Here is a 25,756-nt window from a genome sequence, read left to right as displayed (position 1 = left end):
TTTGCTCAAACATATAATTATGAACTTAAATACGTTCATATTATAAATTTATTACAGTTTGCCCTTGAGCTACACATTTGGAGCACGATGACCATCAATGAAATTAGAAGTAAAGAAAATCTATTTACTATTACAGTTGGCTGTACAACTCATAAATGAAGTTAGCCACCAGCAAAATTCATATAAACTAATATTTTCTTCGACAGAAATGATTTATAAATTAGTTTTGCCAAATTTCCTCTCAATTTCTGTATATTGCTTTCTATTACTGGTTGCTTAGTTCACACAATTCTGCTGCTCTTTTAGAATTTAAGTATTATGAAATGGTCTGTAACTAGTTGAAATAAAAGGTGTACAAAAATGGATAGCTATCAAACATTCACTTCATACATAAACATTTCCGAAGACAGATTTACAGAATAGCAATCAGTTTATAAAGTTTAGGCAACTGTTAGTTACAAAGCTATTTTTCTCTTAAAATTTTAAGCAGTTAATGGGTTTTCTAATATTTTGTCAAATGGGTCCCCATTATTCTCTTAATGGCCATTACTACATTTAACATTTCTCTCTAACATTTTTAGCTTCCCATTGGTCTAGATACATACAGAATTCCATCTAATCAAATCCTGCAAACGTTTAAATAAAGCCCATTTATTCCAACCATTATCCAAAAGAGAGTATATCAATGTTTTCTTGCAGAATGTGTTGGCTTCCTGAGCTATATTTAATACCTTAAAACAGGTTTACATATGGATCTGAAGACCCTAAAATGTGAAGTTTACATTAAAAAACTGCATAGAGAAAAAAAAAAAGCTTTTGATAACCCTCATCAATACTACTTTGCACACTAACCTAATTTATTTTGAGGAACAAATAAAGTTAGCAGATTTAATATTTAAATGTATAAACTATACTACTATGTATTGCTCTTGCCTCTTATAATTATTACATTGTAATGTATAAGTTACAGTTTACCAAATGCTCCATATAGTTTTAACATTTTGTAGTCTAGATGGATGTCACAATTTGAACATTGTAGGTAACTGCTATAATCTGCAATAAAGCAAGCAATCTCTTTTCCCTTTGTAAATCAACTTCAGTCATGTTCAATATTTATCTAAACCAAGGAGGGACAAAATATTCTTATTCATAATTGATATTTCACAACTAGAGTTTTTAAATATTTCAATATTTTTAAATAGTGTTATTTTGTACCTAAATTCAGGGTCACTATCAATGGCATAAAAGCAAATCTAAAATAGAGACAGCTTTTATTTGGACAAAAATCTGTTTCTGAAGTATCCACATTTTCTATGCTTAAATCTGGATTTCAAAAACAAGTGTTAAATAGGACATAATTAAAAAAAAAAAAAAATCAAATAATGCAGTGACGTTACAATAAAACCATATTATTAAATAAGCTTATACGGTAAGTTGCAATATGGTATGCTCATATTTAAGGTGCTATTTCACATGCTCTTAAGTCTTTGAGGACTTTACCATGTGGGCATCATGTCTGGAAACCAGACTCTACCAAGATGCTTTGACACTTCCCAGTGAATTTGCTCCAAGCTGTACTTCTGATCAGGAATCAGGACTTCCTCCATTATAGAGAGCTGAGAGAGGCGACCACCACACATCTTCACAAACTCAACAAAGGCACTACAAGAGACTTCACACTCCCCTAGGCCAACTGCTGACAGATTCTTACAGCGTTCTGCAATACGAATCAGCTCTTCATCTAGTGGCCGTAATCCATTGGCGCACACAACCAATTCAACTAATCGAGGACACGTCATTCCAACACGACCAAGTACATCTTTGCTTACCGACCTCCCAAAGTACAGGTGAGTGACAGGTATTTCATAACGAAAGAATGGATCAAACTCTTCTTCATACAAGAAAAAGTACATTACTAAATTTACTTTGGGAGAATGCTTGATGAAAGCGTCCCAGCTGCTCTTCTGAATGGTGTGGAATTGAGTCTGTCCAGGATTCTCACTGACCACATCAATGCGTAAATGTTCTAATCTGACATGTTTCTCAGAAGACAAAGCAAGTAGAAGCTCGTCACTTAACAGATGGTAGTTCAATGCCAACTCACGTAAGCCATGACACTGGTCAGCAACACAAAGGATACCTTGTAAAGGAGAACATGAAAAATCATAATAAATCAAAGACAGTATCGCACAGTGAGTTATCTTGAATTTAAACTCAAACAAATGTTAGTTTTTGTATGTCAGAACTGCATCAAAATTCAGAAAGTTTATACACCAGAATAAGATCACCTTGGATGACAGGATGTTTATAAATTGTCTAAGAGAGAATTTGTCTCAAACTCCTGACATTCAATCAGACTTTCAGTATGGACAGCCATTACATTTGTAGTGTGACAAAGCCCTTGTAAGGCTACAAAATCTGAGTGTAGCTGCACACAAGCAGTCTGTAATCCTACAAACATGGCCCAAGCATTACAGAATACTACCTGTTTGAAAGGCAAACTTTTGTAGTACTATCTTTTGTGGTGTCATAAGTAATGGCTGTTGAATTACATGGAGCACTACAGGGGTCTCCAGGACCCCCCCAGTCTGCTCTCTCCTTTCACTGACTCTCCCAAGTGGCTAACAGCCCAGCTGTAATACAGACAGTTGTCAGGATGCCCTAATGAGACCCTGCTACCACCAGTATAGCAGTGTCAATAATTCAAGTTTGGGGGAAACAGTCCAGCAAGGAACAATTTAGGATACAGTTATTTAGAAGTCTGCAGAACCCATGTTCTGCAAGTGGACAGACGGACACAGATGGACAGACATGCTGCAGCAGCATACTTGTAGGTAGTAGCTGAATTTATCTTGCCAAATTAAAAAGATGCTGCTAGTGGGAAGAACAAAACTCCCTGAATTAGTGCATTCCTTCCTATAATCCTCAGTAGACTTGGGAGAAAGACAAGGAATCATCCCAAACTGATGCCTGCTGTTTAGTATGCAAAGATGCTTCTGCTGAAGAGAACAATTCTTCCTATACTAAACACACGCACACACCACACAAGTGTTAACTGTTTAAAGACGGTTTGAATATTCACTGAGGATTTGGAATGAAAGACGGTACCAGAAACAAAAATAATACAAATATGGAGATCATCACCACTCTGAAAAAGAAAATCAAAAAGCACAAAGTTGGTTTACTTCAGGATCTTTAGTAAGAAGGTACAAAGTCTTTAATGAAGAACTAGGTTTAATTTTTTTTTAGAACAGAAGTGGTGAGGCATGCATTTTGCTTTCTGCCTACCTAGGCAGCTGCTGCTCTTAACTCTTAATGAGTCTTCCTGTCTGTGCCACTATTCTAGAAGGGCTGCAGCAAGCTGAAAAGAGGCGAGTAAGAACTGGGAGCAGCAACTTCTAAGCAGACTGGCTATTTCATCATGGATAATGCACTGCCTTCCTCAACCAGTGATTGTAGGTTCAAGTCCCATTTGGGGTAAGATGTACCTGTAACTATAGTTGATTACTTCCCTTCTGCTTCATGAGGTCCCTTCCAATATTTTCCTGTTATATTATGATTTTTTTTAATCCTGCAGAACACCCGTGGTCAATAACAGCTTGCCAATTAAGGAGCACAGAGAACATTGTTAACAGGCGTCACTCACATGAGGCCCTTGGGCCATATATCCAGATGGCAGGAAACTTCCTGGGGTGGAAGTTAACACACAGTTGTTGCTTATCCCTCTGCCTCCAAATTCTGAGCCCCCCCAGGAGTCCTGTAGGCCATATCTTTGATATCCTGCACAAGATTACTTGAATATTATTTATCCTTGTTTTTTTTTAAAAGAGCTTCACTCTATGGCCAAATGTAACTGTTACAGTTGGTGAAGTAAGGTTACACTCCTCCAGGACTTGGTGGATTCCAATAAAGAGATTTTTGGATATATTCACCTTAACTTCTGCTTAAGTTTTGATGAGAAGATCCTCCCTCCCCTCCCTGCAATCTCTGTACCACAGGGATGATGGTCCTTCTCTAATTTGCTGAGGTATTAAAGATGCACAGGATGGGGAGACATGCAAGATACTACTGTGTTAATAGCCATTCAAATACATAAGAATGACTTCTGGTTTACAGCCTCTATCCTTTTGAAACACACAAAGAGATTTTAAACTGAGTCTTGGGTCTTTAATTTGAAAATACAGTGTTCTCTTATCTCTAGATTTTAACCAATTTGGATTGTTTCACAAAAGGCAACTACAATTCTTCAGTAACATCTACATCAAAACTACAAATACGCTTTCAGCTGGCATCCTTCCAAAATAATCCAAAAGCTAACTTTAATAGTGTTTTACTTAGAAAGAAGAGAAAAATGTCAAGTAGAGTCTTTTCCAAAAACTGACAAAGGGCACAGTTAATTCTTTCACCCCCTCTGCTGCAACTGCTGATACTTTAGATAATATAAAAACAGCATAACAATATTAATTTACACGTTATAATTATTTTGCTTTGCAAAAGTTTCTATCAAATTGTTCAGATGGCAGTTAAGGATCAGGTGGTCAGTAGAATTAGAGATGTTTTGTTCTCTTATGTGCCTTGTACACAGTACCTATTCCTATGTTTCCTTCAACCCCAATCCAAAGCCAGATATTTACAGGAGTACTTGCTGCACCTTTTGGATGGAATTCCACCTTAGTCCTTTCTTTTACCATTGTAATAGTCTGGTCTTTATTGTATTTTGTTTTTTCCTCTCAGGGTACTATCTTCACTCAATCTGCTCCCTGGTCAGTTCTCAATATGAATGCTGATCTAGCAATGAACTTATCCCTAGACCTTTGCTTTACAAAATGACTTAATATTGCCACAAGTGGTTAGCTCTTTCAGTTCAATAAAAGGATTGAAATTGTTTAGCAGTTTATAGCAATCCTCTAATTGGGTCTCTTCCCTGAAAATGTTCCGAGTCTGAATATCAAAGTTTCCTTCTTTTTGTTTAGACAGTCTTACTTCTTTGCTACCCTGCCTGCTCTGCTTAAATATGCTACATAACCGAATATCTATATGCTAATTAATTTCCAGTATGTTCTCTATCCAGGCATACCCAGACCTCAATTATACCCCAGCCAAATTCTCTTTCCAGTTGCTTAGCATTCCAAGGTTTTTTCACTTTTTTTATCTGACTCCACTCCATCCACCTCAGCACTTAAAAGGGAAATGGCAGTTGTATTCTTTGCTTCTTAAACGGGTAATGTCAAATTTCTACTATCTTCTTAATATTTAGTCAAGACCACGATGTTAAAAAAAGATCAACTTAGGATGGTTTTATAAAGTCACAAAAGCAAAAATCATGACACTATAAATTTTCTATATTTAAGAAACAATACAAAAAAAGACAAAACATTTATTTTAGTGCCTATGATGTTACTGTTTAAAAGAGATCATCTTGGGTAAGTTAACTGCGGTTAAAAAAGTTTTAAAAGACACTGCAGTTACCATGCTGATAAAATGTTAAATCTTTTTGTTGGATTCAGTAACAGATTTGCAATTTGAGAATTTGTTGACATTAAAACTAAATGCAAGGTTTTTGTGAAAGATGTGAATTTAGATAATTTCTAATACTTTTTGCACTGTGACTTCCAATAATCCTTTATTGGATTATAATTTCTCCTCCTAATTTTCAAATATGTATTTCTATTATATACATAACAACTAATTTCTAGTTATTGAAGTTCTCTTCCACAAGAACCACTTGAGTGGCCATGGCCTGTATCTACACTTGTTTTCATGCTAAAAGATAAAGTTGTTCTTTTTAAGGAGCAAGGAAGTCAGCCACATCATAATCTATTCCACTCCATAATTCAAGGCATGGTCATAACGAACTGTTGTGATGGGGACCTACCGAATTCATGAAGGCTGCCTCAGAATCCTGCAGTCCCAGCATTGTGCCCGATGCCTTTTTCACAACGGAGTGCGGAGCCCTCTCCTCCCCCGACCTAAATGGCCAAGGGGTCCCAGAAGTTCTGCCCCTCCCCAGAGGTTGACAGGTGGCCACCTGACACTCTCTGGGGAGGGGCAGGACTTCTGGGGCCCTTTGGCCAGAAGCATGCCCCCTCCCCACTCCCAGTGCATCAGGACAGCAAGACTTCCCTCCTCTGCTTGCACCCCTCTTTCCCCTGCATTTTTTGTGGGGACTGGGCTCTTTCATGGGGGAATCTACCAAATTTGTGGTTCCCGCAAATCACAAAACTGGTAATTTGGTAGGTCCCTAATCATGCGTTTTTTTAGCAATAGACAGGTTTTGATACTTTTATGGAACAAAGGCTGAACAGGAACTTATGAAGTGGTAGAGCCTTCAAATACTTACTGGTTCTCTCTTCCTTTTACAACAAGACCCCACCAAAAAAATCTGCAACACAAGTATTCAGAAACTTGCTATATTAGTCAGACTTACACTAACACATGACAGCTCACCTGCAGGAGAAACATGAGGACAGCTGCTCATTTTTAACAATCTTAGTGTATCGCTGTTGTTAGCCACCAATACTTTAAGGGATGGGTCATCTACAGGTGTATCATCTATCTTAAGTGAGGAGAGAGATTTGGAGTTTACAAACACCACTGTCAGTGCAGAAATAAAGTGTGACTGTAAAAAAGGAGAAAAACAGTTAGTGAAACATGATTCATTCTAAATTCATTTTCCAAAGACTGGGATTTTTAGACCTTCACAGAATGAATACTTCTTCCTTTAGTTGTATGCAACTCCTACTACAACATTCAACTTAAATTTTGCCTATTTTAATTCAAAAGATAAAGACTAGAACTGGATACTGTGGGGATTGTTGTTGTTTTACCATGAACATTGTTTTTGCCATCAGCTATATATGTAAGTATTATTGATAACTGGGACATAGAACATGCACCACACTAAAGGAAAACATCTTGTACAAGTGGCAAAACTGAAATGGTAAATTTAAAAGCTCTAATAAGCTCTGAGGATTACTTGTAAAGTGTGCTTTCAAGGCAACAATCTTTAAAGCTTCATATGTGAAAGGAAACTAATACAATAAATATATCTATTTTAATAAGAAGGTTAAGTTTTACTTCTGCAATAAACAGGTAGATGCGATTTTAGATGTTTAGGAATGGGGAAATTTAGTTTCCATTAAAACAACCACCCTGGTCTATCTAGTTTTATTCCAAATAGGATTTAAATTTTCTTAACACAACTTGGTTCATGACCATCTTCTGAGAAAAACTGTATCCTCTTTAAAAATACTTTTTCAGTGTCTTCGAAAGTATTAAAAAAATTGTCTCTCATTTAGCAACAAGTAAATGTACACATGTAAAACATTAATTAGCAAACATTTATCAAAAACATCTATCAAATAAAATCTTCAGTTTTATTTTATTCTACTTAATAATTCAGTACTTGAATAGGCTCTAAAATACCCAATAAATAATACAAGGTGCTAGCACTCCCCAGGAAGTAGAATGAAGCCCAAAAGTTTTGAAAAACATAAATGAAGTGTTAGTACTCTAAGAACTCCTCAAGAAAAACAGGTATTACTTATAATAAAGATAGAAAATTCATTCATTAAACTAAACTAATTTTAAAAGTATAGTTGACAATACAGCACTGGAATATAAACTTGTATTAGCCTAGATCAGTAATCCTCAACCAGGGTGTTGCCAACACCCTGCCTCATGTTCCTTTAAAGATGATGCACAATATTGGCACTGTTAGGTGTGCAACCTAACATGACTCACAAGATAAACCCAGAGATTTCAATCAGAAATCCGTAGTGTTAAAAACTGGCCTGTTTCCTCATAGAAAAGTAATGTCTGTATGCAGCCTAACAGCCTACATTTTCCAAGAGGTGCCCCAAGTCTAACACAGCTGAGAAACACTGGACGACATGCATTAGGTGAAATTAACTTTTCTTTGTTCTGCTTTTAACAATTATTAAGTAAGTAGTGGACCTAAAACACAGTCCTAAGTAGTGGACTTAGGCAGGTAAGTAGTGGACCTAAAACACAGTCTATTGCGCCATTTATTTTGTTTTGGTAAAGATTACGAATATCTGCTACTCTCATTTATCACCCCCTTTTTGTTAACAATTATACTTCACAAACAATCTCCTTCCATCAACTCTCTAGTTTGGAAAATTCGTCCCATCAAAAGTGGTATCAGCCACACACACAAATCTCTTCCCCCCTGTTTTCTAATTAGTTCAGTACCTTAAATCAAGTCAATCTAAAACAAAGTGTAGAGAGGAGTCCTGAATACAATTACATAAATATTCCTGTGTCAAGTGGAAAGCTTTCATAGTTAATTAACTGCTGTACAATTCAAACTTTTATTTAAATACAAAAATACCCTAACCCATACAATTGTGCAGGCAGCTGTGTACTCTTAAATCTATCCCCAGCAAGGACAGTTTCAGCATCTATTTCTCAGGCTACAGGAGAATGAAAACCAATCAGTCTTCAGTTTCATTTCTACTACTCAGAGCCCTAGGAGCAGCTGTGAAAAACAAGATTCAGGGCAACTGGACTATGCTGTTACAACACCATGAACAAGAGAGGAGACCTGGTATGATTAACTAAAACCCCAACCATCAACCAGCCTGTGAGGTACTAGAATTTTTTTTTTAAAAGACGTGTCTTGACATGGTTTTCCATTTTTCTTAACTCTCCCCCCACCCAAATAAGCTTTCCCACCAACCAGTTTTTTGTTGAGCACTTTTTTAATTTGAAGTTTAAAAAAAAAAAAAATTCTAAAAGAATGGCTATTTTCAGCTCAAACAGTAAGGGAAGTTATAAGTAAATGAAAATAGAAGATTAAAATAAAAGTCAGGCAGCTTTAAGTTATAGGCTTTAACGTTACTGAACAATATATACATGCAAAAGAAGCAGGGGTCTTTAACAATTATTTCTGCTAGACATCTAGAAAGGAGTGCAACAGTAAGAGCAAAATACTTTCTACTTATCAAGGAGACAGTTAAAAAGTAGCTCCAAGTAAAACATTTTAATCTATAAGAATAAATAATACAAGCCTAAGTTTTAAAATAATTAGCTGATTAAGAAAACCGATATTGGAATTTAACAAGTTTTAAAATACTAGAAAAGAAGGATTGGTAAGAGTTAATATGCAAATACAATACAACTGCTTGGGCAAATACAGACTAGTCAGCTTAACTAATCCCAGATGAAGTCATGGAGAAAATAAAATGTATTTAGTGAAAAATTAAGGAACTGTACATATGTAATGTTTTAGAAAGCATTTGGACATTACTTTTGCACAACCTGATATAATTTGATATTAGAAGTTTAGCCAAACAGCAACTATGTTGACATTAAAAACTTAGTTCTGTAAAGTCATCTAACTCGCATCTTTTTTTTTTTTTTTTTACTTAACACATTCTGATGAAAATTGTGTAATAATTGAATTAAAAATGGTCAGCTGTTAAATTGAGAAATAAGTGCGTCTTCTCATTCAATAGAGCTAACTTCTGTTTCCTACAAGGATCTATTTGTGACCAAATGCTGTTCCAAAGTTTTTACCAACAGTATGAAAACTATATGGAGTAAAATTCCTAGTAGTTTGCAGATGACAAAAATTAAGCAGGTGAAAAAGTCACATCAAGGGAACAGTCCAAAATATTTGGTAAGCCAGGCTCATTTGAACATGTGTTTTAATGCAGCCAACTTAGGTTACGAAAAAAGAAGATTGAGCATATTTACTGACTGGGGTGTATAATGGATTTTTAGGTAAACATAAGTTCCCAGGAGAAAACACCAGGTCCAAGAGCTGCCACAATCCTTTAATGTGCTAGCTACAGAAGAAAAAGAGTACATCTACAGGGACAAAGTACTAACATGTATATACTGCTTTAGTGACACCACTACTGCAATGGTAGGTCCAGCTCTGGTGTCCATACTGGAAGACTGGAATGGTCCAAGAGAACTACAAAATATAGTTTAGGTATGGGAAAAATCTCTTATACTGAAGGACTAAAGAATTCTTCAAATGAACACATGATGTAACTCTATTCACTATCTGTAAGTACCAATATAATGAGATTTCAGATCATCTTGCAAACAGCCCTGCACTAAGACACCGCAAAATACGACCACTACAAGGTGAAACCACACAAATTCACCCTAAAACTGAAGATGTAAAATTTTAAAAAGGGAGAGTAATTAGCCATTGGATATGAGTTTCCTCATTATTTTATGCGCTTGATGGATCACTGCATTACTGAATTAATTCACTGCATACATTCTGCAGATGATCAGAGTAAATGATTATCAGGGACCCTGGTTTTCTCTGACAAAAAACTCCAGAGTTTTCAGATTTAAAAAGGTTACCCAAAATCTGCATTCTTTTATGATTAAAATGAAACACCACTAATACAGAGAGAGAGATTTCATTTCAATCGTGTAAAAAATGGGTTACTTTTTTAAATCTGAAAATTGGGGATTTTTTTTTTTTTTAAATCAGAAAAAAAAAAACCAGGATCCCTAATGATTATAATAGCCTCTACTTATATTTAACAAGCAGAGTCTAAAATGAGATGTGTAATTCAGTGTGCATAGTTCCTCCAGACTCTTGACTAGCACTATGGCCCCATATACTCTCTCTAAGGTTTACACTGAAGCCAATATATATTTGTCAAATAATCAGAAGAGTTGGTCAGTATTTGAAATACAGAGTCAGGAGAGTTCTACTTAAAATAGCCCAGTAGCAAGTTTAGATTCTGCAATTTTAAGTTCCTAGTAAAAGACAAAGGTTACAAAGAACTTGCTACTTGCAAACCACTGATTTCTCATCTCCAAATTTTGTCTTAAATGATATCAGTCCATACCAATCACTGCAGTAGTTATACATATAAATTAAACATGTCAGATCCACCTTTGGTAAATCCAAAAAGCTTGGTCGAGCAGTTGAAATTAGTCCAAGTGTTTTGAGAGAGCAATTCACAAGTTGTGATAAAATATCACAAGCTGCTTCTGCTGATTCCTTGCTGCTGTCCACCTTAAAAAAAAAAGGAACACTTATTAATTCAGAAAAAACCTACATTAAAAACAACAAGCTTTGCAAAGAAGAGGTCAAATAGCATAGCTATATTTTAATAATAGTGGTTCTTTGAAAAGCAACTGTATTTCCACTGTGGCTTCTATCTGCATACCTTGCTAATGAAACAAACTGAATGTATTCAATGCAAACAGATACTAATACAAAAAACACAAAACACAAAAGACCTCAAGATGCTTTGCCACCATTTGAAAAAAATGTTAGTCAGTAAAGCATCCTGATCAGCTCAACCTCCTAAGATACCCAACCAACACCAGGTTACAAACTACCCAAATCTTACTTAGCCTCAGATCCAATCCCATTTTTCCCTCTATATTCCTCTCCTTACTGAATGCCAGGGAAATAGTTGTTCCTTACATCCTGGCATGCAATTCTGTAGATACAGGACAAAACAGGAAGAAGAGGATCCTTCATCAGGCATATTCTGGCAGTTCTTTCCCATAAAGAGAGGCCTATCAAAATTGCAATTGTGTGATTTTTGTGGAAACTACAATTCTGGGCAGCCTCTGCAAAGAAGTGCAAGCTCCATGCTTCTGGTGGCCTTGCTGCAAAAAAGAGCAAACCAACAAAGAAAAAAAGTGTGTGGGAAGCCTTACAGTTTTGGAGCATGGCAGGTGGGACAGTGAACAGAGGCAAGCTTGCCCCCAACCTCCTTTTCATTTTGTCATTTTGCATAATCCTACCTCCTTTCCGTAGCTCCAATCCTTCATCCGCATATCCCCACCTCCAATCCTACTCTCCCACTCCTTTCCACCTCTCATTCCATCATTTGTATAAATCTGCCTGCGTTCTATCCACCCCCTCCTTCTCTCTTTGGGACTCACTTGGCAAATACTGGAATGAGGAAAGAGGGAGGCAATATCCCACCTCTTGTACAGACAGCTCCACTCCAGCCCCCTCTTCGCAACCTCCTCTCCCCCTCCACCTTCCCTTCCCATGCTTCAGGATTGCAGGGCTTCCCACACACCCTTCTCCTTGCCCGTAAGCTCTTTGTTTTTCATTATTTTGCAGTGAGTGAGCTGCTTGGGGATAGCCTGAAACCATGGCTAAATTAATGGCTTCCCTGGGCTTAATCAGGGTAATTAAAACACATTTTTCAAGCTACGTGTGGGGAGGGGTGGGACTGCTGTGGCCCCTCAGCCAGAGGCAGGGGGGTGAGGGGGTGTGTTTTTTTGATGAGTTATCTGTTTGCTACACTCATCCTGTATATATGGCACCCCACCCCAAGATCTGCCTGCGAAACTGGCCAGCCGCCTTGAGTTCAGTAGACCCCTACCCATAAATACCAGAGAATAGTCAACTTATGCAACTCTGCTGATCTCAACTGGTAAACAACACACTGAGGGGAAATGCTCCCCTTCAACTAGACATACAAAGAAATAGAACTATTGGTTCCAAAATGATACCTTTTATTAGACCAACTGGTAAATTGCAAGAAAACTGTCTTTTTCTGCAACCTTGCAGGATCAAAGTCCCTTCATCAGACTCTGGGAAAAGTATAGATGGTACAAGATGGTAAAGAGTCCCCATAGGTAGGAAATAAACTTCATTTTTGCACAGAGAGAGCTGAAGATGGAAAGCTCTCTCCCTCTGGGTCCATGAGAGTGTCTTTTGCTACCAAGTACACTCCCTTCAACTAGACACTTGCCAGGATTGAGGACTGTACACTGAAAGCCCACGTCTTAAATACTATTCAAAAGCCAACTGGCAATTGGCAGTCGTGAAAAATACTGGTGTCTTATCAACAGGGGTCCTGGTTTTCCCTAATAAAAAAAATCCCCAATTTTCAGATTAAAAAAAAGTAGCCTAAAATCCAGATCTTTCCATGATTAAAATGAAACACCACCACTATATTTATATATGCTGCAGCCAGACTACTAGTGGTACCCAAACTAACCAGTTTAAAGCTAAACACACAGAGAAGCAAACCTGTAGATTAAGAACATGAAATCTTATTCGTGTCTCTTTAGAGACAGCTTACATGTTAATTTACAAATTTCACTGGCAGACAGACTTGGAAACATGCTAGTCACTACAAGCCTGACCTGTCTGAGATACACTTCACTTGTAGATATTTGCAAGGTACAGCTTCAGAAGGTAAAAAGTTAGAGAGGATAATAGACCAAGTCAGGTTTACACAGAGATACCCTATGCTCTTGGTTAAAGCAGCAACAGGTATCTCTCACAAGCTCATGCATTTTCAAGTCATATTGCTTGGCCCACAGTTACCTAGCAATTACTAGGGTGAAAATTTATATTACACAGTTTGTCGGTGGTTGTGGAGGGAAGCATTCTGTGCAGAAAGACTAGGAAGAAAAGGAACAGACCATTAAAGGAACTGTCACCTATGTTGTGCTCTTTCACTGCACCTCCTGACAGTAGTTACCTCAGCTCACAAGCTCACAATTTTATTTTAAACAGTTCATCTAGGACGGCATTTCTCAAAATGTGGGTTACAAGAATAAACGAAAGGTTCACAAAAACTGAATTCTCTTTTAAAAAAGGAGAAAAAAACCCTGAAACCCTGGGTTTTCCCTTACAGGCAGGCAGAATTCCAGCCTGCCAGGGGCTGCTTTGGGGGCCCCCTGCCTCACATACCCATCCTCCTGCCCCACACACTATATGTCTGTGGGCAGTGGGTCAGGAGTGGGGAATGCCAACAGGGCCGGGGGGGCTGTTTTCTACTTAAACTATTTACTGGGTTAGGACTGGCCACTATGGGTCAACAAATGGGTCCTGATACAAAAAGAAGTTGAGCACCACTAATCTAGGAGATTCTTTCCAATTTAATTATTAAATTGATATTATTTTTTATAAATAATATTTTTCCTTTGGCCTAAAAATTGCTTGAGTTACTCTCAAAGCAAAAAAATGTTTCTGCAAAATCTGAAAACAAAATTCAAAGTCAGTTACTGATCACTTAAAAAGCCTAAAACCCCCCAAAGTTAAGTAAAAAAGGGGGGGGGGAGGGGAGGGATGTTTCATTATTGCAGCTTATTTTTCATACTGAAGGTTAGCTACATTTCCTTTTCAAGACATCTCCCATCTCCCATATATGATCTTTCCCAGACTATGTAAAAGCGTGTTTACTAGTTAATTTGAAACTGATACTTGACAAAACAGTAGCAAATAAACAGAGGCCAGACAGGCCTATACGTTTCTGGCAACTACTCAGCTCGCCAGAATGTCTTTATTAACATAGGAAGCTTTTTAAAAGTTCCTAATTAAGAATATTGTAGCAAGAGACATTATTAAGATTTTTGTCCTAGCAATATCTCTTACATGACCCATCTAACTTATGGAGCCACTGTTTGATTATTTGTGGTGTAGCAGGGAGCTTTACTGCAGGAGGAGCAAAGACCAATCAAGGGAGCCAAATGACCCAAAATGGGCTGGCTGGGCTTGCAGGATAAGCCCAGGGCCTGACTGGCAGGCAGTCTGACCTGGAAGCCATGGAGAAAAGAACTCATGAGCAGAAGAGCTGCAGCAAGGGCTGGGCAAGACCAGTGGCTTAGGGATAGAAGTCTCAATTGGCCTGAAAAGTAGGACCAGGGCCTGAGAAGGGGGGCCCACAGCCCGCAAGGGGCAAGAACAAGCAAAGACCAGGGGCTGTACCCCATGAAGGGAGAAATCTGTTGGGAGGTAATGAGACCTGAGCCTAGGAGAGGCAGAGGACAGAGGCCTAAGCCCTGGAGAGGCTGGGAAATAGTTGGAAGTAGTGAAAGAGACAGAGGCCTGAGGCCAGGAGGGACAGAAAATGCAGACCTAAGCCCAGGAGGGGTTGAGACTGTGCAAGGTACAGAGGCCCAAACCTAGGAGGGGCTGGGATTGTTAAAGGAGGCCCCAGTGATGGAGACTTCTAGGTTTAGAGGCCTGCACTGCCTGGAGTTGATACCGAGATTGAAGGCCAATGGACAAGAGACTAACTGGACTGGACTGGACAATGGGGCTTAATGCCCAATGCTTAGTAGTATCTGTGAGGCTTGGCTATGACTAAAAGGGGAGATGAGGCAGCCCTGATAAGCAGTGACACCCGTGTTTATCAGTATGAGATCTCACGTGGGGAGCTCTGGGACAGCCTCTCTGTTCCTAAAAGCATAATTACATCAAGTGTGGCAGGTGAGTTGAAGGGGAGATTGTCTAAAGAAAAGAGGTGACGAGGCCTGAGGAGGGCTCCAGGGGCATCATGGCCACCCCTGCAACAGGGTCTACCCCAGCTGTCTTTGCCAAGAAACATAAGCAAGCTTAAAAAAATCCCAGAAAGGTATGCTGTTTCTTTGGCTAAATCATCATTTTATCATCCAAAGATGTTCTATTATATATTTGTTCATACAGCTGCAATGCCCAGAGATGATGAGACAAAGCTCTCTGCCCCCCCCAGAATCTGGTGATGCTCCAGACTCAGTTTGCCAGCAAAGCTGCTCTGCATCTGTCCCCAGTGAACACTCAGGCCCACTGGAGGCAGGTAATGCAAAGGCAGACATACAGAAGGAGCCCAGATTAGTTTTGTTGGCAAACTTTGCCATTTGCAGCATATTTGTGGATCTGGAAGGGTGCAGCAATCTAATTTGATCCTCCTGGGACTGGCCACTGCCATGGCAGACAAGTCCTTAACCATTCCCCTTAATTGAAAGGAATGCTGGCCAACAGGAAACACATCTCCTTCAGATTAACAAATTTATACTCTTGAGGTAAAGCAATGCGAATATATTAATGCCTTCTGCAGTTGCCTCTCTTTCACCTTCCTTCTCCTCCACTTAAACTCAAGTACAAAAAAACCCCCCAAAGCTACAAATTATTTAAATTCTTAAATTATTTTAGGTACATAAAAGAACAAATACTTAGTGAGTCCACAGTACACAGCTTTATAACAATACAAAAATGATTTGTTAAAATTATTTTATTTTTGCAATGCTGGGATGTTACAGACTGCTTGCTGTACTTGTCTGATATGTGGGGCCAGTCTGTGGGCTTGATCCAAACTGGCCCTGTGCTGTGTGCAGCACAAGGGACTGGATGACAGTGCTCTGTGGGCTGATCCGATTTAATGCAACACTGAAGGACTATTGTAATATAAGATGGTACTAGTTTCACCTCATAAAATTCCAAAATTGATTATAAACTCTTGAATAGAGAAAATGCCATATTTTGGGTAAATGTTACATAAATATGTAAATACTTAATATTTGTATTAATAGATATTCATTTTAACTTTGAATGTAATGAGCTTATCTCAAAACAACTTCTTGAATGGCTTCTCTATAAGTAAGAAGTTAACTATTTTACTTTATAAAAACATAGAAAGTTAAGACTTTTTCAATCCTTGTCTACTCAGAAAAACTTGTAGAAGCCATCCATGAAAAACCAAACAACTTGCCTACCCCCACAGGAATTTCTCCATTATAGGCCATTTCATATATTCCAATGAACTAGTACAGGATTCCAGAGAAATTTTGGACAGATACTTCAGCCTTGATTTTAAAAACACTCTAGTTTTTTGTCCTCTAAAGTTAATAATTATCATTTCTTCGACTGCCTTTAATCATATGTCCCTTGAGGCACCTAAGAGTGTGCAAAGGGGCACATAAAAGAAACTATTAATATTTATTTTACTATTTCTTTTTTCTCTAGACTATAAGTTTAAGTATTTTTGGCAGAAGCATTTTTTGGCACTCAGGACCTTGAAACACTCCTTTCTATCCTACATGAAGAAGCTCTTGTGTTGATTACAGAAAGGCTGCTGGGAAGAAGCTTGGCCCGGAATTCTACTAACAGACTGCATCTTGACCTGGAATTCCATTTTTCACATTCACAGAAACAGCCAATTGCATCAAGCTGGCCTGAATCATGCAGTTAGCAAGAGACGAGCCAAAACATGCAACCTACATAAGTATCTATTACAAGTTAAAATTTTAGTTTTACTTGTGAGGAGAGAAGGGAGATGAACACAAATGTAATAGATGTGCACTTCCAAAAATGGAATGAAGAGATTTTTTTTTTTCAACTGGGGATCAAAAATGAGTTTCTAGCTACCAACCCTACAGTTGGTATAGCTACAGAAAAAAACTTAGTATCTGGACTTAAATTTGCCAACTGATACCTCTGTTCTTCTTCAGCTTTCTTTACCACATATTTCCCTTTCTTTGAGTTTTTCTTGTTAGTCTTTGCCACACACTTCTGCATTTCACCAATACTTTTTTCATTTTAGCTTGATTCCTTTTTCCCTCCCCCCCATCCTTCCCCTCTGCCTACCACTCACTCACTACCTGTCATACTATTTTCACTCCAGGCAGCCCAGATAAGAACTTAGCCATGATTTTTCATTGCTGGAAAGAGTTTAGGAGAAAAATTAAATTAAATGAAATCATATTCTGAATACTGACATGTTTTTGCTAATTTTTTAATATCACTTTCAACTACAAATTATTTTCCCCCTGCAAACCGCCCCCCCCCCCCCAAAACCTCATAAACTAGGCCCATCCAATTTCTAAGCATCCAGAGGCCACATACCCTGTGGCCATACTAGAAGGAGCTGTGTGTTGCACAGGCCACATCACCGCAAGCCATGGGCCCCTAGGATGCCCCCTCCCTTGCTGCAGCTCATAGGCTCTGCTCGCTACTGTGCCATGTGCCCATGCCCTCACGCCTGCACTGCATGCCTGTGCAGCCCCACACCCACATTCAGCTCCTCAAGGGGCAAGAAACCAAAGCCAAAAGACTGAGTAAAAGCAGATGGGCTGGAGACCACAACCTAACTATTCAGAGGCCACATGCAGCCTATGGACTTTAACACTTGTTCTGGTTTCACTAGAGTTTCATCTGACTGATTTCAGACCTAGTTTATTCAGGTCATTCTGGATCCTAGCTCTACCTGGAAGGGAAGTCAAACATATGACCCCCGGGCCAAATTCAGGCTGTAGAGCCCTATGATCCAGCCCACGTGATATGTGGCTGCACCCAACATCAGTCTCTGCACACAGCACAGGAATCAGTCTCGGATGCACACCATGTGGTGTCTGTGTCAGACTAACCCTGCGTGCTGGCTCTGTGGCTGGTCTACATTTGACTATGCCAGAGGCAGCGCAGAGCTAGTCCAGCAATGCACTACATGCAGCGTACACCCTGTGCTGCCCCAGTGCCATGTGCAGCATGCATGGCCAGCCCAGCCCTATGCACCTCATGCAGCATGAGCCAGTATCACACTGAGGCTTGCTCTGCCACAGTACAAGGGAACCAGGACGGCTGCAATCAGCCTGCAAAGTGATGGTTGCCTCCATGATCTCCTCCTAGAATTGGCCAGCTGCCTCCTTAAGTTGGGCAGATCTCTTTTTATATTCAAACATGATTATCTTGTAGCCAGTACACTGTAGATGACTTAATGCTTTACTTGAAGGCTGTGCTAATCAAGCAGATCATTACTGGCTGATTTAGTTCAAACCACCTTAAAAACTAACTCAGTGTGACTGTCAGGGCACCCCTAAAGGAGATAGTAAACTTGTAGGTGTACCTATTCACAAGTCTTTTACACCCTGAAGAAACATTCTGGCCATGAACCTATTATATAAATAAGGGGATCACTTTGACCAACACCTGCTCCTGTGCAGTATTAAAAGAAAAGAAAGCATAAATTACCACTGCATTGTGCGTCAGGTGTTCTCAAAGCACACCTGCTGACCCTAATGGACTTTGTTGGGGAAACGCATAGTTTGGGGATCCTGTTTGTGCTTGGGCCTAAGATAAATGTTAAGCTGTACAGCACTGCAAATACTAAGATGCTTCTGGATGCTCACAGAAGCAGGCCTTAAAGCACCCCACCTTCTGAATCTAAACTTAAAAACTTCCCCAGACACCTACAGAGTTTGGCAACTTCCAGCTTAGGCACCAGCCAAGAAAGTTTCCTGTATCATTTTTTAAATAAATGTTTGTGCTTGTTTTGAACTTTTTTTGATTTTGACAGGCCATACTCCCTATTAGCAGTCTGCCATTGCTGACTGCTACAATTTTACATCCCCAGCAGATCAAAAAAATTAATTCAGCAGTGGGAAAGGAGGGGGAAGAGCAAGGTATTAACCCCTTGCCTGCTGAAAGGGAATATGACCCATCAACCAATTCAAGTTCTGGAGAACTCTGCGCCTGAAAACTGGCTCTCCTCATACAGAAGTCCAAGACAGCCCGTCCTGATGGCCTCTCCGAGAGAATAAACCACCCCCACAGCCAGTCCTGTCCCTACTGCAGCACAAAGCCCTACAAGCCAGATGTCTGACACCCCTAGTTTCCAGTGACAATTTTCATAATTAGTCCAGTCCAATGAGTTGTCAGATTTTTTTAATTTACATTTATTAGCAGTTCATTTCAAATAGCAATTTCTTTCTGAATTAAGGAACATATCATTGCGTTCAAATGCTTTGTTCACACCTGCATATTCTCACCATTCACCAACAGAGTAAAAACTCAATTATTTATTCATTCCAATTATTACTCAATTGACAGCAAAACATTACATCCCATAATGCCATACTTGCAGATTAGTTTTTGTATTCATTTAATTCATGAAAACTCTCTTAGGATATTAAGGAAATATTGTCTTAAACCATACCTACTTTAAATTAGACACAATATTAGTTAACCTGTTCCATTTTAAACCCAATTCAAAATATGATTTTCAAAACAAATTACTTATTTTCAAACAATATTAAAAAAAGATGTTACCTTGAAGCTAACATACTGTAGATGATTGGAATGCCTTTTAATAATTTGCTTGATGAGCTCAGGATGTGTAGCCCTCAAGTAAGATGTAGCTGGCTGATTCAGTTCAAATTCAAAGCATCTCCAGAGATCAGGCATATGAAACACTTGATTCCAGCTTCGGCAAACCTGTGCTGCATGAGCACGATCAAGAAGAGGAAGGTATTGAAACACCTGCAAAATAATGTCTTGAAGCAAGTTAGCCCAATCAGGACTTCGAGATATTTCAGTGGGTTCTTCGCTTGTAGTCTTCTGTTTCTTAGATTCTTTTCCAATCTCATCTTCTGAAGAACTACGGTTGGCCTCACTGTTTTTCCTTCCTCGCTTCATTCTATCAAAGTGAGACAGTGTCAGTCCACATATATCTCCAATATATAAAAATATTAAGTATTTCAACAGAATGAAGTGTCCACAAGGTAAGTATTTTCTTTACATGATGGAGAAGCAACATTGATAAACATGGAAAATACTGAAGTGAAAAAGAATTTTCTCTGAACCTGCAAATATATTTTTTTGTTTTTAGAGCTGTAAAGGAAATGGTGGGAGTCACATTACCCTCCAAATGCTTTGTACCCTTCACAAATTACAATAAATACAACAGAAAGATTAGAAAATAAAATTGCTTTAAGTGATTTTATTTCCGATTTAAGGGCACTATGTATCCAGTCAGTTTCACTGCCTTCTTAATAGTCATTTGCACTTCCTCTCATTATTAGAATGAAAACATTTTTATGAACCACCTTACAGCTGGCTCACATGAGCACTGTTCTTAAAGCCTTACTCTTATAAGCAGGAATATCACCAGAGGCAGCAACCAGATGTATGCCTGGAAAGAAAAGGGGAAGAATGGCCCAAGCATATTTGGTGGTTGTGTTGTTGGCCATTCTTATCTCCCCAACCAGATAGTCTGGATCAATAAGGATACAGAAAAGCTTGACTGAATTAATATTAAAAAAAAATTAAAAACTCAGACTATGTATTTAACAGGCACTCTATGAAGGGACAGCTTTTAGTTACTTTAAAACAAAATATTATAGTATCACTTTTAGTACTTATGAATTATTCCTGATAGAACAGCCCCACAACTATAAATCCAAAAAACAGACAATGAAATAGATAGCAAGAGCATCCATCATCAAGCTCATCTATTTGCTTCAAATAAGACTTTGCCAGCTTCCAGACTGAACAACAGTACTGTTCTAGGCCCATTTATTCCTGCCTTATTTAAGACTGCTAAGAAGGGTAACAATCAAACACCAGCTTTTTAAATCTGCTTAACAACTGCTTTTCATAAATACTATATAGTTAAATTGTTAGGCCAAATCAGTGACTCCCAACTAGGGTGTTGCAGCACTCTGGGATGCAGCACTCTTAGGTATGCAAACACCTACAAAGGATTCACATGATAAACCCAGAGATTTCAAATAGGAATCCTTAGTGTCAAAAACATTCTGACCTGCTGTGGTCTTTCAGCATTTTGCAACAAGAGAATCGCTCTTATTTTTCTCTGTCAAAAAAACCCCAAAACAAACCAACCAACCAAGTGAGCTAGCATTTTCCTGGGGATACCTTAAGCCTAATGAGAAGTACCATGTACCTAAAAGGATGTACAACCACAGGGCTAAACATAGGGATGGACATGATTCACACCCTAATTAAGCATTCAAATTTTATTTGACTAACAATAAGGCAAACAGGTAGCTAGTTCTCAACAGTACATAGTTTCTCCAAAACATTCTTAGTCAAACTGTACTTTGTATTGCCTATTATAAAAGGAAAAGAATTTTAAAAAAAATCTTCAAAAAGTCCCAAATTTTAGTTATGTTTTCTCTTAATGGATTTTAATAAATATCTATTTTGTGAAAAATGACGGTGCACACTACGTGAGAAAACCTTATCCTAAAAGGTTGCTAGGAGCCAGAACAATTAATATTGCCATTGCTTCCCCATTTCTGGACCAGAGAGGAGCCTCTCAGCCAGATGACCTGGTCCTACACACTGGAGTAGGGGAATGCATGGCCCTGGCATGGAACAGGATACAAAGTGCTCTGGACCCCACATACCATCTGTCCACAGGGTTAGCAGCAGGCTCAACTCCCTGAGCCCAATGTTTTTGTTTTTCTGCTAGTTTCTTTTAGGAAGATTATATTTTCATCACACTGCCTCTTATAAAGAAGGTATGGGGGAATGGCAAATGTGAAAAAAAAATATGGTATGTAACCTTTAAGGCATTTTGGAAAAAAACTAAAAACTGGAACAACATTTTAATTATGCTCCTCACTTACTTGCCATGTATAAACCAAGCATATAGAATTAAACAAACAAATAAATCTGTGTGCACAGATTTAATAATATTTAAATAAAATATTAAAATACATTTTAAAATTTAATAATTTAAGAATATTAATTTTTTTGTGGAGAAGTAGGAAGAATTCAGAACTTCATAATTTTAACTGAACCCCTCTCTCACAACACAACCATCACATAGTGGCAGAGAAGGAAGCAAGATACTCAAGAACTATCATAAAGAACAGTATATTTTCATTTTGAAGCTGGGCAGTTCCCCATGCTTTATAAACAAGCTCACAGCATTAGAGCCAACAAATAATACAACACATCTCTAGAACAAGATATCAGCGTTTACCTAATATCAGTTGTGTCACAAAATATCCATCAATGCTTAACCACAACTCCTACCTTCTGTGCCCCCCATCAAACCCTTCTGTTAACACATTTTTTTGGACACGATACGAGTCAAAGAGTTAAAATTTGCAAGTATGGATTGGTCTTCTTTGCAGTATGATGCAAATATACCCAACTACTGATTTGAAAAATACTGACAAACAGTGGTTCTTCCTCCTTTCAACCTCCCTATTTTATCAGACAATTGCCAATGACTGCAAGACTAGACTGTTCTTCAGAAATGCCATGAAAAAGCACAAAGTCAGAGAGGCAGGGCTGGAAGGGACCTCCAAAAGTTCAGTCTGATCCCCAACCTGAGGCCAGATCATCCCTATTCAAACCATATCCTACAAACCCATAATCTAACCTAGGGTGAGGAAAATGTTGCCCTGAGGCCAGATCTGGCCCACCAAGGGATTCTATCCAGCCAGGGGCAGGTCTCTTGGCCCCAGTCAGCCTAGACACAGGGGGCAGCCAGGGCCACGGTGCATCCAGCTGGTCCTGCCACCCTCGTGCACATGGCAGGGGCAGCAGGAGGACTCAGCCTCCCAGTAGCCTCTGTTGTGGTGACTCACTCTTCCCAGCTGCTGCTGCCAGTGTCTCCAGCTCCAGACCCAGGCTTCACTGCCAAGGCACCACAGCCACAGCCAAGCAGGCAGGGCTGGGACTGCTGGGCAGTGACTGTACAGGGCCAAGGCAGGGGGAATTCCTGCAATTTGCTCCCCCCCCCCCACGTCCCCGCCCATGGAGCTGATGCCTGTCACAGGGATGGGCAGGGAGCAGATTGTGGCTTTGCCCAGGGCCCCAACCCCTTGTTTCCACCTTGTGATCCCAGGCACTAATTCCTGCCTGCAGCCTCATCCCATCCACCTGGCCAAGTGCAACCTGCCCACGTGGGTCTAGGACTAGTCTCCATGAAGACCTCACCCACCGCCCTGCTCTGTCTGGTGACCCTGGCAGTGGGTGCCAGACGATATGAATTTCCTCCTTTCTCCCCTGCAAGAGCTTTCCAAAACTCCTTAAGTGACCCTCCAGCCCAAATAATTGCCCACCCTGAACTAAGTCAAACCTGAAGCAGCATAAAGACAAAGGTAAAGCAAGGGAACCACAGCAGCCAACATTCTGCTCCTGTAAAAGAAAGTTAATATATGCTCAAGAGATCCCAGAGAGAGGACCACACCCCTATGACAGAAAGCTGTCTTCTCTGACTTACCCACAGCAATCCACACACTCATAAACATAAACCTACAATTTATTATACCTGTGCCACAAAAGCCTATTCATTTGAGTGTTATAGGCAAGTGACAGGTTTTTGTTTTTTATTTACTCATACAGAAGATAGCAAGGAAACAGTAAGCAGGATCCAACATGTAAGCACTAGGAATGGGAGGGGGGGAAAAAAAAAATCTCATATTCTGCTGTGGTCAAGGCAGGTTAAACTGAAATTCAAATCTAACTGGAGCTAAATTAACTGCCTCCGATGACCTACCAGGTACTCCAGCTGACTGCCTTAAATCTCCATACAGCCCAGATAGAGAAGTACCAATAAGGCTACTACTGCAGCAGCACCAATAGTGAATTCTGGATCATCTTCCAAAATCTGTGGCAACCTTGAGTCTCCAGAGTACAGATGACAGGTAACAGATAGAGAGAAAAGTCATTTCTAAAAACTTATGCTCTCTGCTGCACCTGTCACCAAGCAAAGAAAGAGCCACCCTACCAGGCTGCAAAAGGAACAGAGGCTGGAAGCTTTTAGCTCTCAAATGTCAACTTCCTCAGAAGTGACAACATCCTCTCTCTTGCATATGTCCCTACCTGCATGTAAACACCACATCTTTGCAGACAAGGTTCTTTGGGCAGATGTGATACTTTTTATTAGACCTACTAAATAGAAAAAGTGTTCTTTGCAAGCTTTCTGGCACAAACACCTTTGCAGATGTTAATGGTTATGCATTAACATGTCAGGATAGACCTGCTATTTTTGGTTATGAAAGGTTGCAATGCTCCGCTCCCCCCTCTTTGCCTACCTTTTGTATTCCAATTACTCACTCCCCTCCATGCCCTTTGTGTGCCCTCCTTTCACAGCTTCTGAGCATGCAAACTCAAGAGCTCCTGAAAACTTGCCTTATCCCTATGTACTTGATGCAGTGAGTCTATACGCTGCATCTCTAGGCTGCCTTCTTTCAACAGTGCGTGGCCTCTCTCCTTACACTTTATTCTATGGGTCTATAGCAGTGGTCTCCAACCTTTAAGTAGGAAATCCCCTTTGGCATGTAAAAGCAACCCAACATCTACCATGCGTCACCCCCCACCCAGCAGCTAGATCTGTGGGGAGGGGAAGATCAAGCCAGAGGGAGAAAAAATGATTTGGGGGCAAACGTCCCCAGCAGGTAAATACCGCCCAGCTGGTGCTCCACCTAATTTACCCCCCTGCTCCTACCTTTGTGACACTGCCCCTCACTGCAAGGGCCTTGATCTAGCCCTCGCCCATTCCCTCCCCTACAGACTGACTGCTGGGGTGGGGTAAGCACCACACCAGTACTCAGCCCCCCACCCCAGCCTTGGATCGACTCAAGAGGCTCAGAGATCTACTGGTGGCTTGGGATCCACTGGTTAGTGATCACTGGGCTACAGGCTGCATCTGTGCTGCCATCTTCCAGCCATGACAGCAGCTGAAGGTTCTCAAAGACACCACCAAGAGGCGTCTGCCGGCAGAGAGGGGAGCACTGCTTGGGGCCAGACTGTGCAACGCCCCAAAAACTGGAGGCCGCACGGTGGCAGGGAAGGAGGCACGCCCTGGCTACTTTACAGGTATCGCGGCCCGAGCCCAGGGCGGGGCGGTGCTATTGCCCAGGGAGGGGGTGCAGCGCCACAGCCACAATTCGCGCAGCCGCGGCGCAAAGAAAGCTCCAGCGTGACACTGTTTACACAGCGCGAGGCTCCCCGCGGGCGGGGCTAGAGAAGGTGCCAGAAGGAGACAAGCCCCCGCGCCCTTCCCCAGGAGCAGCCGCCGGGAGGGGCCCCAAGACCCCACTCACAACCACCCCCAGCCCCGGTACCTGGCGGCGGCAGCGGCTCCCTACTGCGCTTTCCTTTAACCTGGGCCCGGGCCACGGCAGCGGCTCCTCCGCTCCGGCTGCATCAGTAACAACGCACCGCAGCCCCGCCTTCCCGCGTAGGCCTCGCGCCTTTTCCGCGCGCCGTCCCCCTGTTTACTTCACGGTAAAGGAAGCTACACACCGCGGCCAAAATGGC

At 40.2% G+C, this 25,756-nt stretch overlaps 1 protein-coding gene across 1 annotated transcript; it reads right to left on the bottom strand.

The window, feature by feature from the left end:
* Positions 1-201: 201 nt before the first annotated feature.
* Positions 202-25,756, bottom strand: FBXL3 (F-box and leucine rich repeat protein 3). The gene is made up of 5 exons (XM_019529777.1): positions 25,561-25,756; positions 19,784-20,150; positions 10,892-11,014; positions 6,448-6,619; positions 202-2,140 (listed from the first exon to the last, which is right to left on the bottom strand). Exons 2-5 carry the CDS (start codon positions 20,147-20,149, stop codon positions 1,497-1,499), a joined length of 1,305 nt encoding a protein of 434 aa, XP_019385322.1. The 5' UTR covers position 20,150; positions 25,561-25,756; the 3' UTR covers positions 202-1,496.

The sequence above is a fragment of the Crocodylus porosus genome, unplaced genomic scaffold, assembly GCF_001723895.1.
Source record: "Crocodylus porosus isolate Cpor-Errol unplaced genomic scaffold, CroPor_comp1, whole genome shotgun sequence".
NCBI classification, from domain to species: domain Eukaryota; kingdom Metazoa; phylum Chordata; order Crocodylia; family Crocodylidae; genus Crocodylus; species Crocodylus porosus.
The sequence above is the reverse complement of the archived record's forward strand: the minus strand, read 5'-3'. Positions and strand labels throughout refer to the sequence as shown.